This window comes from Caloenas nicobarica, chromosome Z, assembly GCF_036013445.1.
Source record: "Caloenas nicobarica isolate bCalNic1 chromosome Z, bCalNic1.hap1, whole genome shotgun sequence".
Classification (NCBI taxonomy): domain Eukaryota; kingdom Metazoa; phylum Chordata; class Aves; order Columbiformes; family Columbidae; genus Caloenas; species Caloenas nicobarica.
This window is the reverse complement of record NC_088284.1, coordinates 58913288-58933992: the sequence shown is the minus strand read 5'-3', so window position 1 is coordinate 58933992 and position 20705 is coordinate 58913288. Positions and strand designations below refer to the sequence as shown.

Sequence of the window (20705 nt, the reverse complement as noted above, 5' to 3'; positions counted from 1 at the left end):
GCAAATTTGCCTGCCAAGCTCTTGGAAGAAAATAGCTTATTTTGTCTGTGAATGGAACATAAATAATATAGAATTGGTGGGAAACAATAGCTTTCATTTGGCCCACAGGAAAAGACTTTAAACAGAAAATTTACAAGAAACTGGGACTGTGCATATCTCAGGTAGCCAGCTTATTCATGCTTGGTAGCTGACCTGCCTCTTTTGTGCTGTAAACTCTCATGTTACCCACTTTCTACTTCTAAACCACACGCAGAAGAAGCAGTAAAGACATTGAGTTTGAAGTATTATTTCCATCATTTTTCCTAATAAAATTTCAGTGTCAGTCAGCAGATCATTAATTAATTCCATCTAGTGTGAGGGATAGTGAGTAGATGGTCCAAGGATGATTCAAATAGCTTTAATCAAGGAGATGTGAAATTAAGAAATCTTTTTCTTTAAACACCTGACTGGGGAAGAAATTAAAAAATAAATGTATTCTTTGGCAATGGCATTGAAAAAAGAACTGAAATTATATGTTCTCTCTTTTAAAAAAAGGACAGTTCAATAGCCTAAAAGACAGGTGAGGGAAAGAGGGTTACATGTGAGAGTAAATGTAATTGTGAGAATGAACATATTTGAGGCTTAAGGGCTGAGAATAACTGTATGATTGAGAAAACGACTCTAGAGAACTTAACAGAGAAGTGAGACTATATGAGACATGTTCTTCTAGTCATTATCCTTTCCCAGGTTCACAGGGTTCTCTCTTCCAATTCAGGCAGGATTTCCACCTGGAGTTGTGAACATTGTGCCGGGCTTTGGACCCACTGCTGGAGCAGCGATTTCTCACCACATGGATATAGATAAAGTAGCTTTCACAGGCTCTACAGAGGTACTATAATGAATGCAAGAAAACATAAGCGGGAACTGAGCCCCCCTGATTCCCTGTAATGATTTAATGTCTAAAAAGTTCTATGTAACTATTTAAACTTTTTTATTTCTTTTGGCTGCTGTTTACTTAAACAAAGTCTGCTTAATGATTTGTTGGTTATTATTAAATTTAAACATGTTTAAACAATGTTTGTGTTGTAGAAAAGCCCTTCAAACAAAGACACTCCACAAGATACAATGTTTTCTTTTTTTTTTTTTTTTAGTAATTATAAAAAATGCAAAAGCAGGCAGTGTTCTGTTCTTTTTAGTTTTAATAACAACAGGATGATAGGAAAGTATTTCAGAAACCTCATTCTTGGTTCTGCACACATTTAGGTGAGATGATGGATTTTTGGTATTTGAATGATACTGATGATCACCTGGATGGTCTTACGAGTGTATTTGAATATGTATCAGTTTAATAATTGAAATAAAGGTCACTGTTAATTTTCCTAACCTTCACCCTGAAGAACCATGAGCGATATGACAGAAGATTTCTCAGTGCAAGTATTATATAACTAGATCCTTAACACAATACATTATATTATCTGTCTGTGTGAATTCTATATGGAAGAGCTCCCAAATGGTCTCTTAACTTCTTGGATATATACTCCAAAGATAAATAACATTGCCTTATAGAACCATAGAATCATAGAATAGTTTGGGTTGGAAGGGACCTTAAATATCACCTAGTTCCAACCCCTCTGCCCTGAACAGGGACAACTTCCACTAGACCAGGTTTCTCAAAGCCCCATCCAGCCTGGTCTTGAACACTTCCAGGGATGAAGCATCCACAATTCTCTGGGCAACCTGTTCCTCTTCCTCACCACCCTCATGGTGAAGAATTATTTCCTTATTATTTCCTCCCTCTTTCAGCTTAAAGTCATTACACCTTAACGTATCACCACATGCCCTTGTAAAAGGTCCCTCTCCATCTTTCTGGTAGGTCCCCTTCAGGTACTGGAAAGTTGCTATAAAGCCCCCTTGAGCCTTCTCCAGGCTGAGCAATCCTAACCCTCTCAACCTGTCTTCATGTCAAGGATGAGTACACATTGAGTACAAGAGCTATATTTAGTTTTAGGAATCTTTAGCTCTAAAGTAACAGGAAAAAAATCCAAAAACACGCTATCTGAGAAATACCCCACAGATGTTCCAAATGGACAGTAGCAACTACAATTCCCATGGCCCAATGTCCTTCTAAAGGCAGATAGACCAAAGGATGTATTCATAGACATTGCTGACAATCCTCTTCTTATGGCAGTGTAATACAGCAGCAAGAAACAAGGTAGGGAAGTTGGCAGAGAAAGGGTTACTACATATGGACAGTCACAGACCAGAGCCACAAGGACTACAAGTGTGTTTTCACATTTTTTCCAGGACAGTTCATATTAACAGGAGTGTGTCCAGGGGAAAATCTTCTATAAAACATTCCTGGTTTGTCGATTGCAAATCACCTGCACCCTGACTTTTTTTTTTTATTTTTTAATTTATTTTTCATTTCTACTATTATTGAGATGGCAGAGAACTACAAACTGATTCTCGCTTTTGAGGAACTCGGGAGCATTATTGAGGTCATAATAAGTTTTTGAGATTAAGCTGTCTTCTCCCTCCCTTTTAGGTTGGCCAACTTATTAAAGAAGCAGCAGGGAAGAGCAATCTGAAGAGAGTTACATTGGAGCTTGGAGGAAAAAGTCCTAACATTATATTTGCAGACGCAGACTGTTAGTAGCATTTTTATTGTATAAACCTACTACTTTTGCAAGTACCATGTTCTTTTTCATTGTCAGTAAATTACTTGTACCTGTTTAATGAAGGAGTAATTCTTAATGTTTTCTGGTCGCACCATAGTTTTAGGTTAGACTGCCCCCAAAAGTTGGTGGGTCCTGAGTGGATATGAGCCTCTGACAACCTGTCAGCCCTTAAGGGTGTAATCAATGATTACCCTAATGCAACACAAATGCAGAACCAAAAGCAGATAGATGGATTTTATGCAGGTTTATTAACCTTCTAGCTGAATACTCTTCTTGGTACTTCTGATAGGGCAAATCATGTTGAATCTACATTTCACACAGAAGAGTTGAATGTGTATTTTTCTAGGTGTACTGTACAATTTTTGATGAGTAGTTTGGTTCATAAGTAAATGGATGAATATTTGTATTTTAAAGGAACATGTAAAAGTGCTAAAAAGGGAAGTGAGATGGAATGATGAAGATTTGTGAAGAATTTATGACATGACCATTCAAGTGTGTTATCTGATGAACTCTGCATTTCTTTTCAGTGGACACTGCTGTGGAATTTGCACATATTGGTTTGTTCTACCACCAGGGACAGTGTTGTGTAGCAGGATCTAGGATTTTTGTGGAAGAGCCTATTTATGATGAGTTTGTTCGCCGGAGCATTGAACGAGCAAAGAACTATACCCTTGGGAATCCTCTTTTGCCTGGTGTACAGCAAGGCCCTCAAGTAAGTAATGTTATGCGTTTCCCGATATAATTGTGACATGACATCACATTTTAATGTAATTCTAAATCTATTGTTGCACTAGTATCAAGGCTAAGTACAGTTGTCTAGTGGTTAGTCTGGCAGACCAGGAGGAATAAACTGAACTGATGAATGTCTGTGCCACTATCGTAGGCCTAAGGGTGAGATTTCTCTCCTCTTCGCTTCACTTTGCTTCACTTCTCTTCTCTTCGCTTCTCTTCTCTTCGCTTCTCTTCTCTTCCCATTCCTTCCCTTCCCTTCCCTTCCCGCACCTTCCCGCACCTTCCCGCACCTTCCCTTCCCTTGCCTTCCCGCACCTTCCCGCACCTTCCCTTCCCGCACCTTCCCTTCCCTTCCCGCAACTTCCCTTCCCTTCCCTTCCCGCACCTTCCCTTCCCTTCCCGCACCTTCCCTTCCCTTCCCGCACCTTCCCGCACCTTCCCTTCCATTCCCTTCCCGCACCTTCCCTTCCCTTCCCGCACCTTCCCTTCCCGCACCTTCCCTTCCCTTCCCGCACCTTCCCTTCCTGCACCTTCCCTTCCCTTCCCTTCCCTTTCCTTCCCTTCCTTTCCCTTCCCGCACCTTCCCTTCCCTTCCCGCACCCTCCCTTCCCGCACCTTCTCTTTCCGCACCTTCCCTTCCCTTCCTGCGCCTTCCCTTCTCCTCTCTCCTCTCCTTATTATGGCAGAGGAAAAACTATATAGAACTTAAATGCTTTGAGAAAGCTCCAATGTAATAGCTGTGAAGTGCAAGTATGATCACTCCTGTCAGGGTTTGCTAATATTATATTCAAATCATGTCACTGTGAGGAGCCTTAGGAAATAAAATTATATAGTGTATTTTCCTCTTTTTCAATACATTAGTGTTTCATTATTCTGCTCTCAGTTTTAGAAAGTTGCATAATTAAAATGCATAATTTTGTACTTTTTCCTGCTTATATTGCAAGGTTATGTCAACATCTCCATTAAATGAATGTGAAAATGCAACTTCAAAAAAATTGCTATCATAATTCTGTGGATTCAGTAGATCCACATTTAACATAAGAGCATTGTTAAATTAGTTTTCACCTAGAGTCATATTCCCATATTGGCTTGTACCACAAGATACAGCTATTATGCACATATTTTATTGTCACAGAATAAAGGAACTGTATCAGAGACAAAACAAAACAAAACTGGAGACAAAGCATTCCCACACTTTTGATAATGTAATGTGTTTCTTCATTGGTTATCCCAGTCATTTTATGTAATCAAAGACACCAAGTAAATTGGAAAACTGCATTCCAAGCCATACAATATTTGAAGAATTTAAAAACAGAAATGCTGTTTCTTTGATATCCTCCAATGTCTTGCTAACAAGCTGCTATGTTCAGCTGAATAAATTTAAATAACAGAGGACAGGAAGATCGAAATAAGTAAACTCCAGGTGTGTGGTGTACAGCTAATACAATACTAACAGGGATCCACTTTCATGTTTTTGTGGCTTTATTTGGTTTGAAATTCATGCTGACAATTTAAAGAGAGATTAAAGTAAACCTTTACTAAAAATAAGTAAAAAAATGTTAAACATGAAAAAAAATGCATTACTGAAATCATTCAAAAGACCATGAAGACTTTTGTCTCCTTCGGTGTCATCATTTGCCTTTCTTGACCTCTTTTTATTCTTAGCAAGTTTTAGCAGAAATCTTAACTTTTTCACAGGTTAGAAAAGTTTCTCGTTTTAGAACCCGTGTGATCCCATTTAGTGAAAAACTAAATATGCAGTTTAGGTGCATTTCTTTTGTCATAATTATGCTGAATATCTCTCTTTGTCTTCTAATTCCTTGTTGTGCTTGGACTAATTCTTCATACAAGCAAAAAATTATAGCCTCTATCAGGTATATTCACTGTGCTCTCTTGTCATAGAGACTCCTTGAAAACTGTATTTGTCCTCCAGTTCACAGGCCCTCTGGGGCAGCACCTGCCCCTGCCCTCGGAGGCATCAAATTGGGTAACACAGTGAGCACCAAAGAGGAGAGAAAGGCCTTGCTGGGATACAAAGGATCATATATATGCTAATTCACACACTGTCTATATCATCTAAACCTCATCTTCTCTCCAAGATGTTTATGCACATGAGATATTTGGCCACCAAGGTAGCAGAAATTTTAAGTCTTCACCATGAAGTGAGGCAATTGAAAACAAAATTACAAGGGGACCTCAGCAAACTAAAAATCATGTCCTTATCAAAATCCTTATAAATCCATATCCCTAACATATAAGCTTTTATCAAAGCTATGGCTGAATAGGTGTTTACTCCAATATGCATCCAGGATTTCCAAGAACCTTTGAAAATAATTGTTTTCTGTGACCATGATAATATTTTTCTTAAACTGAAGTGAGACATTTTTCTTGCATAAGTAAGACAATGAGATACACACCTGCTCTACTGACTCTTGAGTATGATCACAGATAAGAAACTTCTGTGCACAAGTCACTGTAGAAGTAATCTCAGTATCTTCATGAACCAGTGCTTGAAGGGCTCAATGCTGAAAGAGTGAAGGCAAAAATGATGAAAATGGAACTAATGAAAAAAAAAAAAAAGTGTTAGAGTCCTTTGCCAAACAAGCTTTACCATTGAGTTTTTCTTGACATAAATGTTGTCTTGTGCATAATTTATCCTCAGGCTTGAAGTGGTGATCCATTGATTTGGAGAGGGGATGAGAGGAAATGATGTGTGACCTGTTTCTAGTCCTCATTTATGCTATTTCCTATTATCCACTTTGTCACTGAAAACTATAAGGGGTTAGAGAAACACAAGCCCCTATTGTGCTACCACAAAAAAACACCTCTTCTAGCCAAACACCATGCATTTTGCTATACTATAGAGGCAGATTGCATTATGCTTGGCATATGTTGAATTCGTTGGTAGGCTTAGGGGCATGAAGGGGCAGAGGTTGGCTTCATACCATAAATGATCTATGATCTGTGTTTCTCAAATCAAAAATGTAAATGCTTTTTACCACTAATAAATCAGAATAAACTGATAACAGCACTGAATTTCAGTTATATTTTACTGTTGCTTTTCAACTTCCTTTAGTAGTTTAGGAAAACAGTATGACCAGTCTACCAGACCTAGTGAAGTACAATAGAGTCTTGCTGACTAGCTCAAGCACTCTGCTGTTTTCGCAGCATTAAGCTCAGGAAGTAAGAGGAGTAGAAGTATAAAACACATTCATTTTATTTTGTTTGCTTTTTTTAAAAAAACCAGCATATCAGTCCTTCTAGGGCTGATTCTTTTATGTCAGAATTTCTGATAACTGGTCTATTTGAAAAAAGACTGCAAAGTTTTGAGAAGTTAGTGACAGAAATATTTGCAGGGCTCTCCAGACGTTCCACTTCAACACATGCAACTGAACAAAACTGGATCATTGTTAGATTTTGCTTAATGAGTTAGAAGAACAATTCAGTGTGCACTGTTTTCATCTCTATTATCCTTTCGTTTAGATTGATAAGGAGCAGTTTCAAAAAATCCTTGAGCTAATTGAAAGTGGGAAAAAAGAAGGAGCCAAACTGGAATGTGGAGGAGGTCCATGGGGAGACAAAGGTTACTTCATCCAGCCCACAGTTTTTTCTAACGTTACAGATGATATGCGTATCGCCAAAGAAGAGGTAAATACATTTTTGGCAGTCTGTACTCTCACTGGAGATTGTCTGTTTAAATGTCTGTACTAAATATCCATTTAGAATGTCAAGTGGCTACATAGGAATATTCTCAGTAAATATGTAGTTCCATCCTGGTGGTGTTTAAAGTGCTTTTCTCAGTTTCTGATGCCCATTTTAGCAACTCAGTGGAGGTCAGGGAGGCTGGCCTGCCAACAAAGGCTCGAGCTTAAGCTTGCAGTAGATAAAAGTGCTGAGATTCGGACTGTTTACATTACTTCATACTGCCCATGTCTCACATATCGGAGTCATGATAACCTGTAGCAGAGAAGGAACCTTGAAGGCACAGCTTGTGAACTCTTTGCACTGCCTAAGGAGCCCTTTAATTTGGGGTTTGGACACAATATGCACGAAGCATCTATTTTGCAATAAGAAAAAGTAGTTAGATTATGCTTCCATAGGCATTTTGTTGGTAACTACAGCAAAGCAGAGTTTTGCTTCTGCAGGGTTGTTTAACCTAGATCAGTTTGCAGATGTGTCTACACAGCATTGGAGGAGATTTTACTGACTCAACTAAAGGAGCAGTGCCAAGGCAGCAGTGATCATCTGCAAGGAATGACAGAGGGTCAAGAGTGCAGAGCTGCTATGCCATTGAGAAAAACAGTTCTGTAAACACAGTCTCAAAGTCCAGTCATTACCTCATCTCCATGTTTTTTACATTAATCTTGATTAATAACTGCTGCAATCATGGTGCAATTGGTGTCCATTATAGTTCTTCAAACTAGAAAGCTCCTTCCAAATTGTTACAAATCTAGATGTTTCTTTATATAGCCAGCAGCACTGCTCATGCAGTCTGCTGAACATATCTAGAACCTTCAGCAAGAGTCAACAGGCTGAGATAAAATGAACATCAGAGCATCTAGAGTTAATTGTGAAGGGGAGAATGCTGTAAAACAGGAGATAGGTGTATGACAAATAATTTGGATTGTTTCTGCTGGTCTGGGTGTCAGGTAGGAAACTACACAGTGGTGTGTTTCTTCACGGATTAGTTAGCTTCCTTTGAGTCAGCAGTACAAGAACTGCTTCTTGCACACTATTTTGAGTATATCAAACAATGAAATACCAGACAGCAAAGACAATTTATCAAATATCCAGGTACTGGAAGACAAAGCTTGAACAGTGGGGGAATATTCAGTGGTTTTCTTATCTGTGTAAAGCAATCCCTGCAACTGTAGTTAGAAACTAGCACTAAACATTTTCCAGGAAAAAGAAGTGGAAAGGTCATGATCCGTGGAATGGAAATAATTAGATGTGGCAATGCCCACCTGTCCTTGACAGACTTGGCACTGCGTGGTGGCCATGGGTACCTTTGGCTGAGAACACAGAGTGACAGTAGTGGGAAAACTGAGCCTGAAGGACTATTATCTCACATAGCACCCATATGGAAAGCAGAATTATTTATTTCACCTAGTGTACATGTCCAGTTGTGCAGCTACCTGCAGAGATAAAAGTTGAATAGAAAGTTCAGAGGAAGGAAAACTTAAGGTCTTAACTCTAAAACTGGAGTTTGCCAAAAAAATACCAGTTCATTGATAACAGCCATAGGTATATAAACACTGTGACTCCATGCTAACTGTAGTTATGGTACGTGTCTTTTCATCTTTATTTATTTGTTTTCATAATTTATCATTTTTTGTTGATTTATTGTTTTATCAATCATTTTACAAAAGGCATACTACAATACTACAAAAATCCGATCTTTATGTGAATTTATAATCCTTTCTAGAGCTCTGTTCTGAGACGTATACTCTTGACTGAATGAATTCAAGAATAAGGTCATCTGACAGAAATATTTTTTTAAGTAGAAATTATTTACAATAGTAAGCTATTTTACTTCACTTCTTATATTTATATGTGTCTGAAACAGATATTTGGACCTGTTCAACAAATCATGAAGTTTAAAACTGTAGATGAAGTTATCAAGAGGGCAAATAATACTACTTATGGCTTAGCAGCAGCAGTTTTTACCAAAGACATTGATAAAGCACTGACGTTTGCAGCTGCTCTTCAGGCTGGAACAGTATGGTAAGTAATAACTTTTTAATTCTTCCAATGGCAGTAACTGTAAGACATTTTAATAATTCTCGGGGTGGTATACTTTTATATTTGAATTTGTTGTCATCTTTAGAGAGGTAGATCAATGCCATCCTCCTGTGTCTCTCTTTCCATCACCGTTACATTCTTAAAGTGCTATTAAATAAATACTTATTTTAAGTCTTCACATAACTGTCCTGTAAACTTAGTCTGAAAAATTAAACTGGAAAGGAAAGGGCACAAAACAAAATACAGTGAGAGTGCCACTTTCCTTTCTATTCTGTATCTGGGAATAGCCCACTACATACTTAATTTGTGGGCATCATTTTCTGTTCTGTATAAAGAAATTAATTATCTGAAGTTCTGTGGCTATTAACATGGGCAGAAAACCTACTTGTGATGGAAAAGATTGATAAAATGTGGTTAAAAAAAGTAAGGAAACACAACTGGGGGAGAACTGCCACTAGTACAAGGACAACTATTTTCAGAAATGGAAAAGAAAGAGGTAACCCATGCAGAGCTAGAAAGGCAAAGGCTGAGAGATGCAAGAATGAAAGCTTGGAGGAATAGCAGACTGAGTCTAGTTACTATCACTGACAGATACCCGCACTTCCCTACAGTTACATCAATCCATCAGAAAGAGATCTAAATATATACTGAAGTCATTCTGAATTTGCCTATTGGAAGTGTAGCTGCAGGAGACTTAACTATGACTTGTCTCTGGTTTAAGAACTTATACACTAGTTAGGAAGGAATTTTATTATAACTACCAGAGAAAGATATGACTGTCACTCTGCTCGAAGACCCTTCATGGGTGTTAGAAACCTGATCATAAGTGTAGTTTCTGCTAATACTTTGTTTCTCTGAACCTTGGATTACACATATTTTTGCAAATATATTACTCAGATATAGTTTGCAAACATGATCATAGGCTTTTTACAGTCAACAGAAAAACACTGATTTTTCAGAGTGAAAAAAACTGTTCCATGATATCCAAAGTAATTTTTCTGTCCTTCCAGGGTTAATTGTTACAGTGCAGTATCTCCTCAATGTCCTTTTGGAGGATTTAAGATGTCAGGAAATGGACGAGAAATGTAAGTAAATAATTTTAAAAAGGTAGATTCACCAGAACTGCAAAATGAAATTCCAAAATCCAAATTCAAACTCATTTATAACTAGGATGCCCAGTTTGAGATTTTGTCATATTACTCCATATAGTGTTCAGGGGCTTCATGTTGTCAGAGACAATGTCAAGCAAATAACTTCCCTATAAAACAAATAAGAAAATTACTTAGATACACACTTTTTCAAACTGACCATTTTTAGTAGCTTGTGGTCTACTGATATGTAAAACTGATCATTCTGTTTATGGTTTACAATTTTTGCATATAGGTAGAAAGTGTCATTTGCATGAAGAGATATACGTGTATAGTTTATGGAATTCCCTTTAAATGCTGGGTTTTTGAAAACACAAGGCATTTCAAAATCCTTATTTTAAACAAAAGTTTTCAGTTTAAAAGTCTTGTGACGATGATGTTTTTATAGTACGTTCCAGCATGGTCAAAAGTTATGACAAAAATAGTCCTCTGTAGTCTTCAGACCTTTGGTCTTTTCCCAAACTAGAGATGGAGGAGTATACAGAAATGATAAGCTAATCAAATTATTTCAGAGTTCCAAGATTTAGTCCAGTTTCAGTTTGAATCACGTCCTGTCTTACCTGTGTTCATCCTGACCTTCATATTAGCAAGAGAATCATGTCATGTGTTACATCACAAAACATTTGATGTCATACTTGTTCATTACATTATATAGAATTAGGTCTTCTGGGTTTTTTTGGAACATAAATCACAATTGGCCATTTTTTAAGTCCTTTGTCAAGTCATTTGTCATATATCTGGGAAGAACAAATTATTTTTAAAGCAATGTATAAAATTCAAAATGTATAAGTTTTTTCCTTTAATTAAGGCAAATGCACAGTACTTTTAATGAATAATGGAAGTACTTAAAAATATATGTGCTGGTGAATTGTTTCAGAGCTTCTTTTTCTCTCTTTTTCATTTTTTTAAGAGAAAAAGGCTAGAGTTTTCATGGTTGCTCATCACTGGACTCAGTCTGCTCCTGATGGCAAAGCTCCCACTGACTTCAAAGGAAACGGAGTTATGCCAATGCTGAGAGCTTTAGAAAATATCAAAATGAAAACAAGAAAAAACTGTAATTTAGGCCATTGCTATCAAGGACTGTTTTGCATTTGCTGAATGCCAAAAACTGACATATCATCAATTCTGAATTACAGCCTTCTGCAGAAATATTTTGGGGGTTTCTTTGCTGGAAATAACAGGAAAACAATAATAGTCTATCATAAAGATTGATATTCTCTGTAACAACACGCTTTGAAAGAGTTAAGCTTTTGCGAAAATGAAGTCTTTCCTAATGCTCCATTCAAAATCACAATTAGTAGAGCAATAAAAATATTCCTTCTAGAGGGCAAGGAAGGAATTAGTACCAGATAGATGTCGACCATGGAAAATATTCTGTAAACATGTGGCAATCAATTTTAGGAGAGATGGAAATACGCATGAACCAACTTCACTGAAATAATCAGGAGGTCAGAATGTCAAGCAATTGACTTCCCCCTGAATCCCAGAATAAAATTCCCTGTATAATTCTTGGAATGATAATACCATTATGAATTAAATTGCTGAATGTCACAAACTGACAGAATGCCACTTCAAAAATGAAGAGAATCAGTAAACATTTACCCACAACACAAGAGTCCTGATCACAGATTATTGTTTTGTTTACAAATATATCTAGTAAAATGGCAGTGAGAAATGAATAACACACTGTAACAAACCCTTGTTCTATAAAACAATCACTTATGTCTAAAGAGTCTGACTGCATCAGATGTCAAACATCTAGGCACACAAACATACTTCATCTCATCATGTAAAACATAAAGGTGGAATCATGGTAATAACATGTCAGTAAAATTTAAGTGTTTTTCACTGTCTGGGAGATTTCATAGTGGATTAATTATGTCCCTCATTTATACGAGATGAAGCACCTATTCTTTCACTCAGGAGAAAACTCAACATCAGAGGAAAGCATTTGAAAATAACTTGAACATGCCTGTGAAGACCTAAAAATGTGCCTGCCTTAGTGCACAGAAAGCCAGTTTAGAAATCCATTGAATTGATTAAACACCATTATTTTGCACAGAAATGAAATTGCTCTCTCTCCTACTTATCTCAAGAGACAGTTACTGTAGCTTTTTGAAAGGCTTCCAGAAGTAGTCTAGCTGCACAGATGTCTTCCGAATATGTATAGTATGTATAGTATACCTGTTATACATCTGTCCAATCGTACACTGAAAATCCCATCCAGGCCATAACTCATATAAAAAGCATTAGCATAAATATTGCTCTTGGTTCTCTTTTTTCTAGGGGAGAATATGGCCTTCATGAATACACAGAAGTTAAGACTGTCACAATCAAAATCCCACAGAAGAACTCATAATGCTGCTTGAGGTGCAGAGTGAATCTGAAAAGGGGATCTTCAAATGCAATCTTCAAATGAGTCTGAAAAGGGGATCTGAATTCTGAAGAATTATTCATTAACTTTTTTGCTTCTGATTGTATATGAGATACTTGCTTACATTAAAGATATGAAGGATAATGCACAAAATTTTAACGTGACTAACCGAGAAAATGAAAATTTAAGGTCTGGTACATAGCTCACTAATTTTGAAATTCATGTTCAGGAAGAACTATTTTTTATTTTCAGAGGAAGGTCTCTGTAGTGCTATTAAAATGTTCCTTTTTCAATATATCCAACAGGAACAGTTTGAATTTATGTGCTCTTCTAAATGTTAGATGACAGCTTTCTTTGCATTTTCTTTGTGGCCTTAAAAAAGCACTTATGAGTAATTAGAAGATAGATACTTCTCCATGTCTTTCAAAAATAATCAGCTTCTTCTAGATATATTTCTTAGACTACTGGATTTGTTTATCATACCACACAAATGTAATCTAGATAATATTAACCAATATTAAAATCCACCTTCAAAACGTAGTATTGCTCCTTTCAATAGTCTTTTCTATTACACTGGTTTACGCCTGGGCACTATGCATCCTTAAAGAGGCACTACTGTCTCCACCGTGTGTTTAGGTCATGAGAAGTACACTATATTGGCTATATGGAAACTAAATACTCTAATTATTTGACAGTATTATAAATAGAAAAATGTGAACACACAGAACACTGGATAATCTGCAAAGAGCCAGCACTTGTCTTTGTAGTGATAAGTATATAAAAAAATTCTTAAGAGATAACACATAAGAAATACTGAAGGGCAAGAAGAGAAGTGGAGGTGAGGGAGAGCAATCTTCGTTGTAATTTATACCATTTTTCCTGTACTCATATGTCTGCATGTTTTTCTTATAGCTGCTTATTCTCATAAAGGTCCTCTGCAAATATATGTGTACCAAGCTGATCATAACCTGCAAGATCTCTTGGTCGTGCAGCTTCAGTGTTTCACAATTCTCTGCCAGATCAGCTATCGGCATCCTCTGATGGCCACTCATCAGCAGCAACCACCAGATGAGTCCTGGGACAGGGGTCTACAGACACCAAGTATTGCAATTATGTAGTCTCCTACTGACAGCGTCAAATTTTCCCTGTACTGAATCCGGAACCCCCATTCATCTCTTGTCAGAGGAAAGTGTAAAGAAGAAAGCACAGAAATCAAAATAAGCAACAAAAAAGAGAAAGGGGGAAAAATCCTAAAGAAATAAATTGCATAGAAAAAAATATTGGCAAAACACTCAAAGATAATTTGAAAGTGGTAATGAACATTGTATTAGAGAAAACCTGAACATAATGAAAGATTAAATTTTTGAAAAGAGATGAAAAGCAGTATGTAGAGCAGGTATGGGTCTTCATAAACCTCTGTTGTCCAAATTCTGCTTTTACTGAAGTCAATTGTAGAAGTCTCAAAGGAGGATAAATAAGCCAAATGGCAGTAAGCCTAAATTTTCATTTTGGTTTGGATCAGGCATGCACATATGAAATTATATTCCTGACCATCTCCACTCACCTTCTTTGGTTAACATGGAAGAGTGATACAGGGGAGCAAATTGGTTGCCTTTTCAATGACACTAAGACAGAAGGTGTGCACTTGGCCTGTGTCTGGTATAATCCAACTACTAATAACCATTCAGCTCTTAGAAGTGGACTAGGACTGGCCTGAAGCAGCTCCCCTCTGAATGTGTACTATGTGGCTGTTTTTTCCCATCTCCTCACAGTGTCCCTTGGCAGCACAGGGCTGCAAATCCAGTCCTACCAGGCTATGCTGGCTGCAACTGCAAGCACAAGCAAAGAATGACTGTGAAATATAACCCAAGGAAAGGGAAAACTCAACACAAATATGGGAGTATAGGAGAAGGATCAGCTTGACCCTTGCATGCATATATGTTTTCTTCCTTACAATGCCCAAAACATTTTAATACTGTTCTCAACAATATTCTAAATCTATTTTAGTTCTTGTTTGACAGACTCTTTCTCTTATTTACAGATTTTAAAAGCTGGCAGTAGTCTTGTTTTGTCAATTTAAATGTTTCAAGGTGATCAAAATCTAGCATCTAGTAGTGATGTTAAGTTCTCATTTTTTCAAAAACCTTGACTCAGAGAAATGTTTCTTTGTGTGTATTACACATGAGAGAGAGAGAAGAGCAGAAGAAGGCAAAGGCTGTCATTCAACCAAGGTGAAACACCCAACTTTCATCAGAGCCAAGTATAGCTTTGGGTTAATCTGATGACACACTGAAGTTGTTCCCAAGAGACGCCAATGTAAAGAGATACACCTTTCGGCAACTTCTAAGTTTAAGGAATTCAATATATGTGTGTTTGCCTAAAGCACTTGAGATGTGTTTGAAGGAGGCAAACAATGGCTCAACAAATTGCATAGTCCAGTTTACCTTACAAAAGCACATCAGTTCACAGTGCATTGCATAAGTGTCCAACCCAGAAGAATTTCAGAATATGGTACTGTTTGTTCCTCAGCTACCCACAATGCACACACTACTAGTGCTAATACAATCTCCCTGTGAGTACAAGAAGTGTACTTTCACAATTAAGAGTGCTTGTAACTGTGTTTGTAGTATTAAAGACTCCATTTGATGGTGGAATATCTTTGCTATGTCTTTGCATTATGTCTGCACATGCGTACAGTGGCTTGTGATCGCCCAGTCTGGGCAGGAATAAAGGAAGATTTAAACTCCACGAATATTACACAGGTAATTAAGGAGGACCTTTCTTTCTGGGCTTGAATCACTATCATGTTACTCCTGTTAAATGCCAAAGAAGTGCCATTGAAATTTACTGGAATGAAACAGAAGAAGAGCAATAATTGATCTCAACGTAAATACAATGTTAGTGAAGTTATAGTCAGCATTTCACAGAGAATAAAAATTAACAAGAGAAGAGAACTTACTGCACTTCCTTTCGAATCTTCTGAAAACTGACTGCTACAGTCAGCAGCAGTTATTAAATATGTATTTTATGTTTGGATTGAAATGGCAATATTTTTCATATCGTTCTTCAAGGCAATGGATGCCTGAGTAAATAATCTACAGCAAAATCCCAGCAGATTTGAATGGGACTATTTATTTTACCAGTGAACTACCTTTCTACCCCCTTAATACTATTGAATATATACCTTTAATTTCCATGAAAGTATGACCAAAGAGACGCTTTTGCAGTCTTCATGGAAAGGTATATGTTTCAGGCAATTTCATACCATATAGAAAAGCAAGTCCTAGAAACCTGGGTCCTTAAAGCCATTGTCTTGCCATAGGAAGCCTTTCCTGCCCCCTCTCCTGCCGCTGACAAACTATTTTTTTTAAGAGGAGGGAAGCTGTTGAATGGCAACAGCAAGATAGAGGGACCCTCTGGCTATTTCAGTCAAAACAGTAAAGCTCTAAGGAATTCTCATTCTGTCTGAAGAAAGAAAATTACTGATAATCCTCAACAGCCAGATATGCAGGTCTTAATACAGACAAGACAAGATATGGAAAAAATATCCAGAGCAAGAAAAGCATCTGGCTCGGATAAGGAGTGAAAATTCCCTGATGAAGTAGGTTTTAGAGAGGAATTTGAAAGATGTGAGATCTTGGCAGGCAAAAGGGCTTGGGTGGAGGAGAGTGGGATATTCCATCTGGGACACAAAAGATAAGTGCAGAAAAGACAAGTGCGAGATAAACAGGGTGAAAGGAAGGGAGAAACAGCAGAAGTCTAAGGAGTGTGATGAGGAAGGAAAGCAAAGCTGAGGATCACCTAGAGATTCTGTAAGATCTCATTATAATCCTGTAAGAGTTAACATGAAAGGCTTATTTTCCTTAGCCCCTCCATCATCATGTTTGCTTCCAAATGGTGTTTGTCCTGCCTGATTCTTTTGCTATGTCTCTTCCCATTTAGGTCATGGTCCAGCTGGATCAGTGTTAATGTTGTCTTCCATCTATTCCCCTACGGAAAAGTGGGATTTAAATAGTTACTTATTAGGAAAAGTCCACTCTAAAATGAAGTAATAAAAAAAAGAGTCTCTGAAAAATTTGGAATAATAGTTACCTGTGAATTTAGTGGAGGGCCCTAAGGACAAAATTATAACCTTTGCTATGTTGAGAGAAAAACAGTGGCTTGATGAATACACAGTTCTGGAAACAAAAGTTGAAATCTGGAAGCACACCATAAACTGACACGGTTAAATAAAATGTTTCATAGTCTTGTAGGAACAACATGAATCACGTCTTGCATGAAAAATTGCACAAACGTAAAGATCCAGTAAACAAAACTGAGTATCGGGTGGTTTGACTGTTGAAATCTAGCTTGTGAAACAGTCCTCAAAGGGCATCGACAAAGATGATTCATACACAGTATAATAAACTGGCTATGCAAGAGGAAGAGACCACAGCTGCTTTTACACATTACTAGCACGCTTTGTAGGCAGATTTGGGAGAAGTATTAACCAAAACACAATATTGTTTTCCTTGGTTGGAGCAGAATAGAAGGAGCTCATTCTTCCAAGTAAAATTATTAGTACTGAGTGTTGTTTAGAAGCAAGCAAACTAGAACAGGCAGTAACAAGGAGAACATTTTTTTATTATTATTTTAGTTTATATCCTCATATTGTTTACCATTCTGTGTAGAGTATAAGACCATGACTGAATAATAGTTTGACAATTACAAATGAAAAACACACCCCAATCCAAAATGGCTCTGGACATAAGAGCAATTTACAAACTCTGACAAGCATTTCAAGTTATTAAACAAACCGCTGCAACTAGACACAATCCTCTCACTGTCTGTGCAGAAAAATTCCACCAGTACCTCTTTTACAGACTATTAAGAAGCTTTGATGACATAGCATGATCAATACAGCACAAATCCAGCTGTGACACACCTTTCTATCAGCATACCTTACCAAATGGTACAAGTTGTCAAGGCCTTACCTATGAGCTTCTTGCAGGTTGGTGACTCCAGTAGTACAGATTCTACGTTGGTACTGAATAAAGCTCCTTCTTACACATAGTGACCATGCTTAGTACCAAGGAGCACACTGTCTAGTGACAGCAAGAACAAACCTGGCAAAATTTGAGCAAGATTAGAGATTTATTGCCCTTGGAAGATAAGAATGTCTGACAAGCCAATAAGTGAATCAAACAAGAACAAGCAGCACTCCACAATTAACTATATTCAAGAACCAAGAAGGACTTTGTATGAACGTGAGAAAATGTGTCACATGAACATTTTATATGGACTATAAAGACGATCCATTAATAGACACATCAACACATATTTAAGAACTCTTATAATGGACAAACCACTTGTATTACTAAGTACAGTGCCTATCAGATAGCTGACCCTTACACAAAGAATCTTTGACCCTCCTTATCCACTGTGTTGATTACAATCTTTAAAAGACATCAGATTCTGTGGCTTTCTCCATCTCCAGAAATCCTCAACGAAGAGAATCCATGGAAGTTATCTCTTATACACCCCCACCACTAACCAATGAAGCACTTATTTTCAGCACAATGCATGAGCCCTCATAAGGCACAATGATCAAGTTCTAATTACAGGGAAAAATGCGAATGCATACGTTTGGATGATGAATGAACACAAGAAAACCATAACCTGTCTACAGATAAATATCCAGGGATATGATGAATATACACAGTAAACACTAATTGCAAATTATTTATTCAATATTAATAGACTAATTATTAATCAATATTCTTAACCTATTGTATTCTCCTAGTGAGGAATTTTAAGGGAAGATTGGTCTTCTATTTCTTCTATGTGTATTATACTAAGTCAAAATTATCTAAAATTAAAAAAATGTAAGTATTTCTTTTTTAATGTCCTAAACCAGAAAGGGGTTCTGTTTGTTAAATATGGGAGGCCTTGGGCATAGATGTGCTGATTTGACTGAAAATGAGTTAATTTTCTTCATGCAGTTAGAAAACTTTCTTTTTCATAGCTAGCATGGCCATTATTTGGACTTCGTTTGAGAACAAGAACACCTCAGCACAGAGTTAGTTTTTAATTGCTCTGGTCTGAGAGCCAAGGACATTCTGAGCGCTCTGCCCACAGGTATGAGGCATGGAAGAAGGGGGCATGGATGGGACAGACCTTGGCTGCCATCCAGACTGATCAATGAGAGTATTCCATTCCCTTAGCGTCATGCTTCATATTTAAGGAGAGCCGGGATCTTCCAGTCTCTCTCTTGACTTTTTGTCAGAGTCAGGAGGGTTCTGTTCAGGACTTCGTTACTTCGGCCTTTTCCCATCCTGCCATTTTGCAGAGGCCTCTGGTCCTTTCTCCCTTCTTCTTCTCTTCTGTCTCTGGGATCAGCTGTTGGGACCAGGTGCTGTTTCCTGGGACTGGGTCCTTCATGAGCAATTGCATTGAGTATCTTTTATTTTATATTCTATTTCTATTTTATATATATTTATTTACCAGTAGCGTATTAGTATTTTGTTATTTTATTAAACTGCATTTCTCCCTTCCCTTTTGATTCTCTCCTCTGTTTGGGGGTAGGGAGGGGGTGAGGGAGAAGTTATCGTGCTTATATTGCTAGCTCGGGTTAAACCACAACAATAGGCTAACTAAAGCTAGCAAAAGGAATCTAAAGTCAGCTTCACATATCCACATTGTGAGAGAGATTCAGTCTGAAGGAGGATGGAAATAGAACTCATCGTTAACACTGTTGTGGCTATGGAGGTCTAAATGCAAACTGACATGATTAGAAAGAGGTGATATCTTTTACAAGACCAACTTAAAGAGCAGAAATACAAAGAAGCTCTTGGGTACAAAGTGCCTGCTGGCTGCCTATTCTTAGGCTTTGAGGGGCAACAATCACAGCCAAAGTAACAGTAAACAGGTAGAGAAGGGGAGCAATCACAGCTCACATACTCAAATTGCATCTCAGAAAAACAAACAAACATATCACTTCTTTATTAGTCTCCCCTTATGACACCTGATGTGCAATGGGAAAACAATAAGGTTTCTGATACTTCAGCCAACTTCTCTTAATGCACATACTCTCCTGCGCACCATGGCTACCTCTCTGTTGTCACTTATATAGAGGAGGTGTTTAATATGAAATTAGCTTTCCATGTTGAATGTTGTAATAAATAATTTAAATATGATTGAGAAATACAATTGTGGAGTTATTTACATGGACAATTAGCCATGGTATTATAGAAATGGGTAAAAAAAAAACTGTCCTCTCTATAGAGCTAAACAAACTTCAGTCTAATAAACAGCACATTTCATATCTTGCATGTTGGTGATTTGTTGATGGAAAGGTTAGATTTCCCTATGTTTCTCTCTAGACCTCAGCAAATAAACAGAAGCAAACAATTGTTGCCATTAACAGTAAGGAGAGGTTAATCTCCCTAAGAAAGTATCCTAGGAATCTGAAACTTACACTCAGTAAAGCATGTGTTTCATTCCCAATGTTTCCTCAGCCTGCACTGGGCCACTGTATTCCTCCTCAGAGGGGTCTTAATTATCTTTAACAAAAGGAAAAATGTCCATGCATTACACTGCTCACTGATAGAAGATCATGTCTGACGATATGTTGCTGTTTCAGGAGTCACCTCTGATATTTTTGTCTTCTGTATGTGAAGTACTAGCTACCACTAAACAAGAGAACCCTTGCAAAACCTTCAACATTTTATCTGTCACTTTTCCCTGATTTCATGAATGTGTAGGCTGAATAGTAAAACCTCCACTGCTTTATTAACTGCTAGAGATTGGGCTACTTAAGTATATAGCTTTATGGACACTGGATGATGATTTTTAAAATTTATTTTGCCATATGACTACATTTTTATGAGATCTATTTGTTGAATGTATTTACTGCCTTTTTGCTTCATTCTTTTTTATTTTTTGTAAATATTTTTTTAATAAAAAACTACATTTAAGTACTAATCCTGTGCAACTGATACACAAATAAGAGCCTAAGTGTAAGTTATTGTATTATGGAGTATATTTACAAGAACAGAATATGTCAGAATTTTA

General features: G+C 37.3%; 1 protein-coding gene across 1 annotated transcript in view; it reads left to right on the top strand.

The window, feature by feature from the left end:
* Positions 1-15410, top strand: part of ALDH1A1 (aldehyde dehydrogenase 1 family member A1) — a 54680-nt gene extending 39270 nt beyond the window's left edge. The window contains exons 9-15 of the mRNA XM_065656561.1: positions 755-868; positions 2525-2627; positions 3185-3369; positions 6873-7037; positions 8956-9113; positions 10142-10216; positions 12566-15410. Of these exons, the coding sequence (XP_065512633.1) occupies positions 755-868; positions 2525-2627; positions 3185-3369; positions 6873-7037; positions 8956-9113; positions 10142-10216; positions 12566-12638 (873 nt within the window). The 3' untranslated portion in view covers positions 12639-15410. The remainder of the gene's footprint in view (positions 1-754; positions 869-2524; positions 2628-3184; positions 3370-6872; positions 7038-8955; positions 9114-10141; positions 10217-12565) is intronic.
* Positions 15411-20705: the final 5295 nt, after the last annotated feature.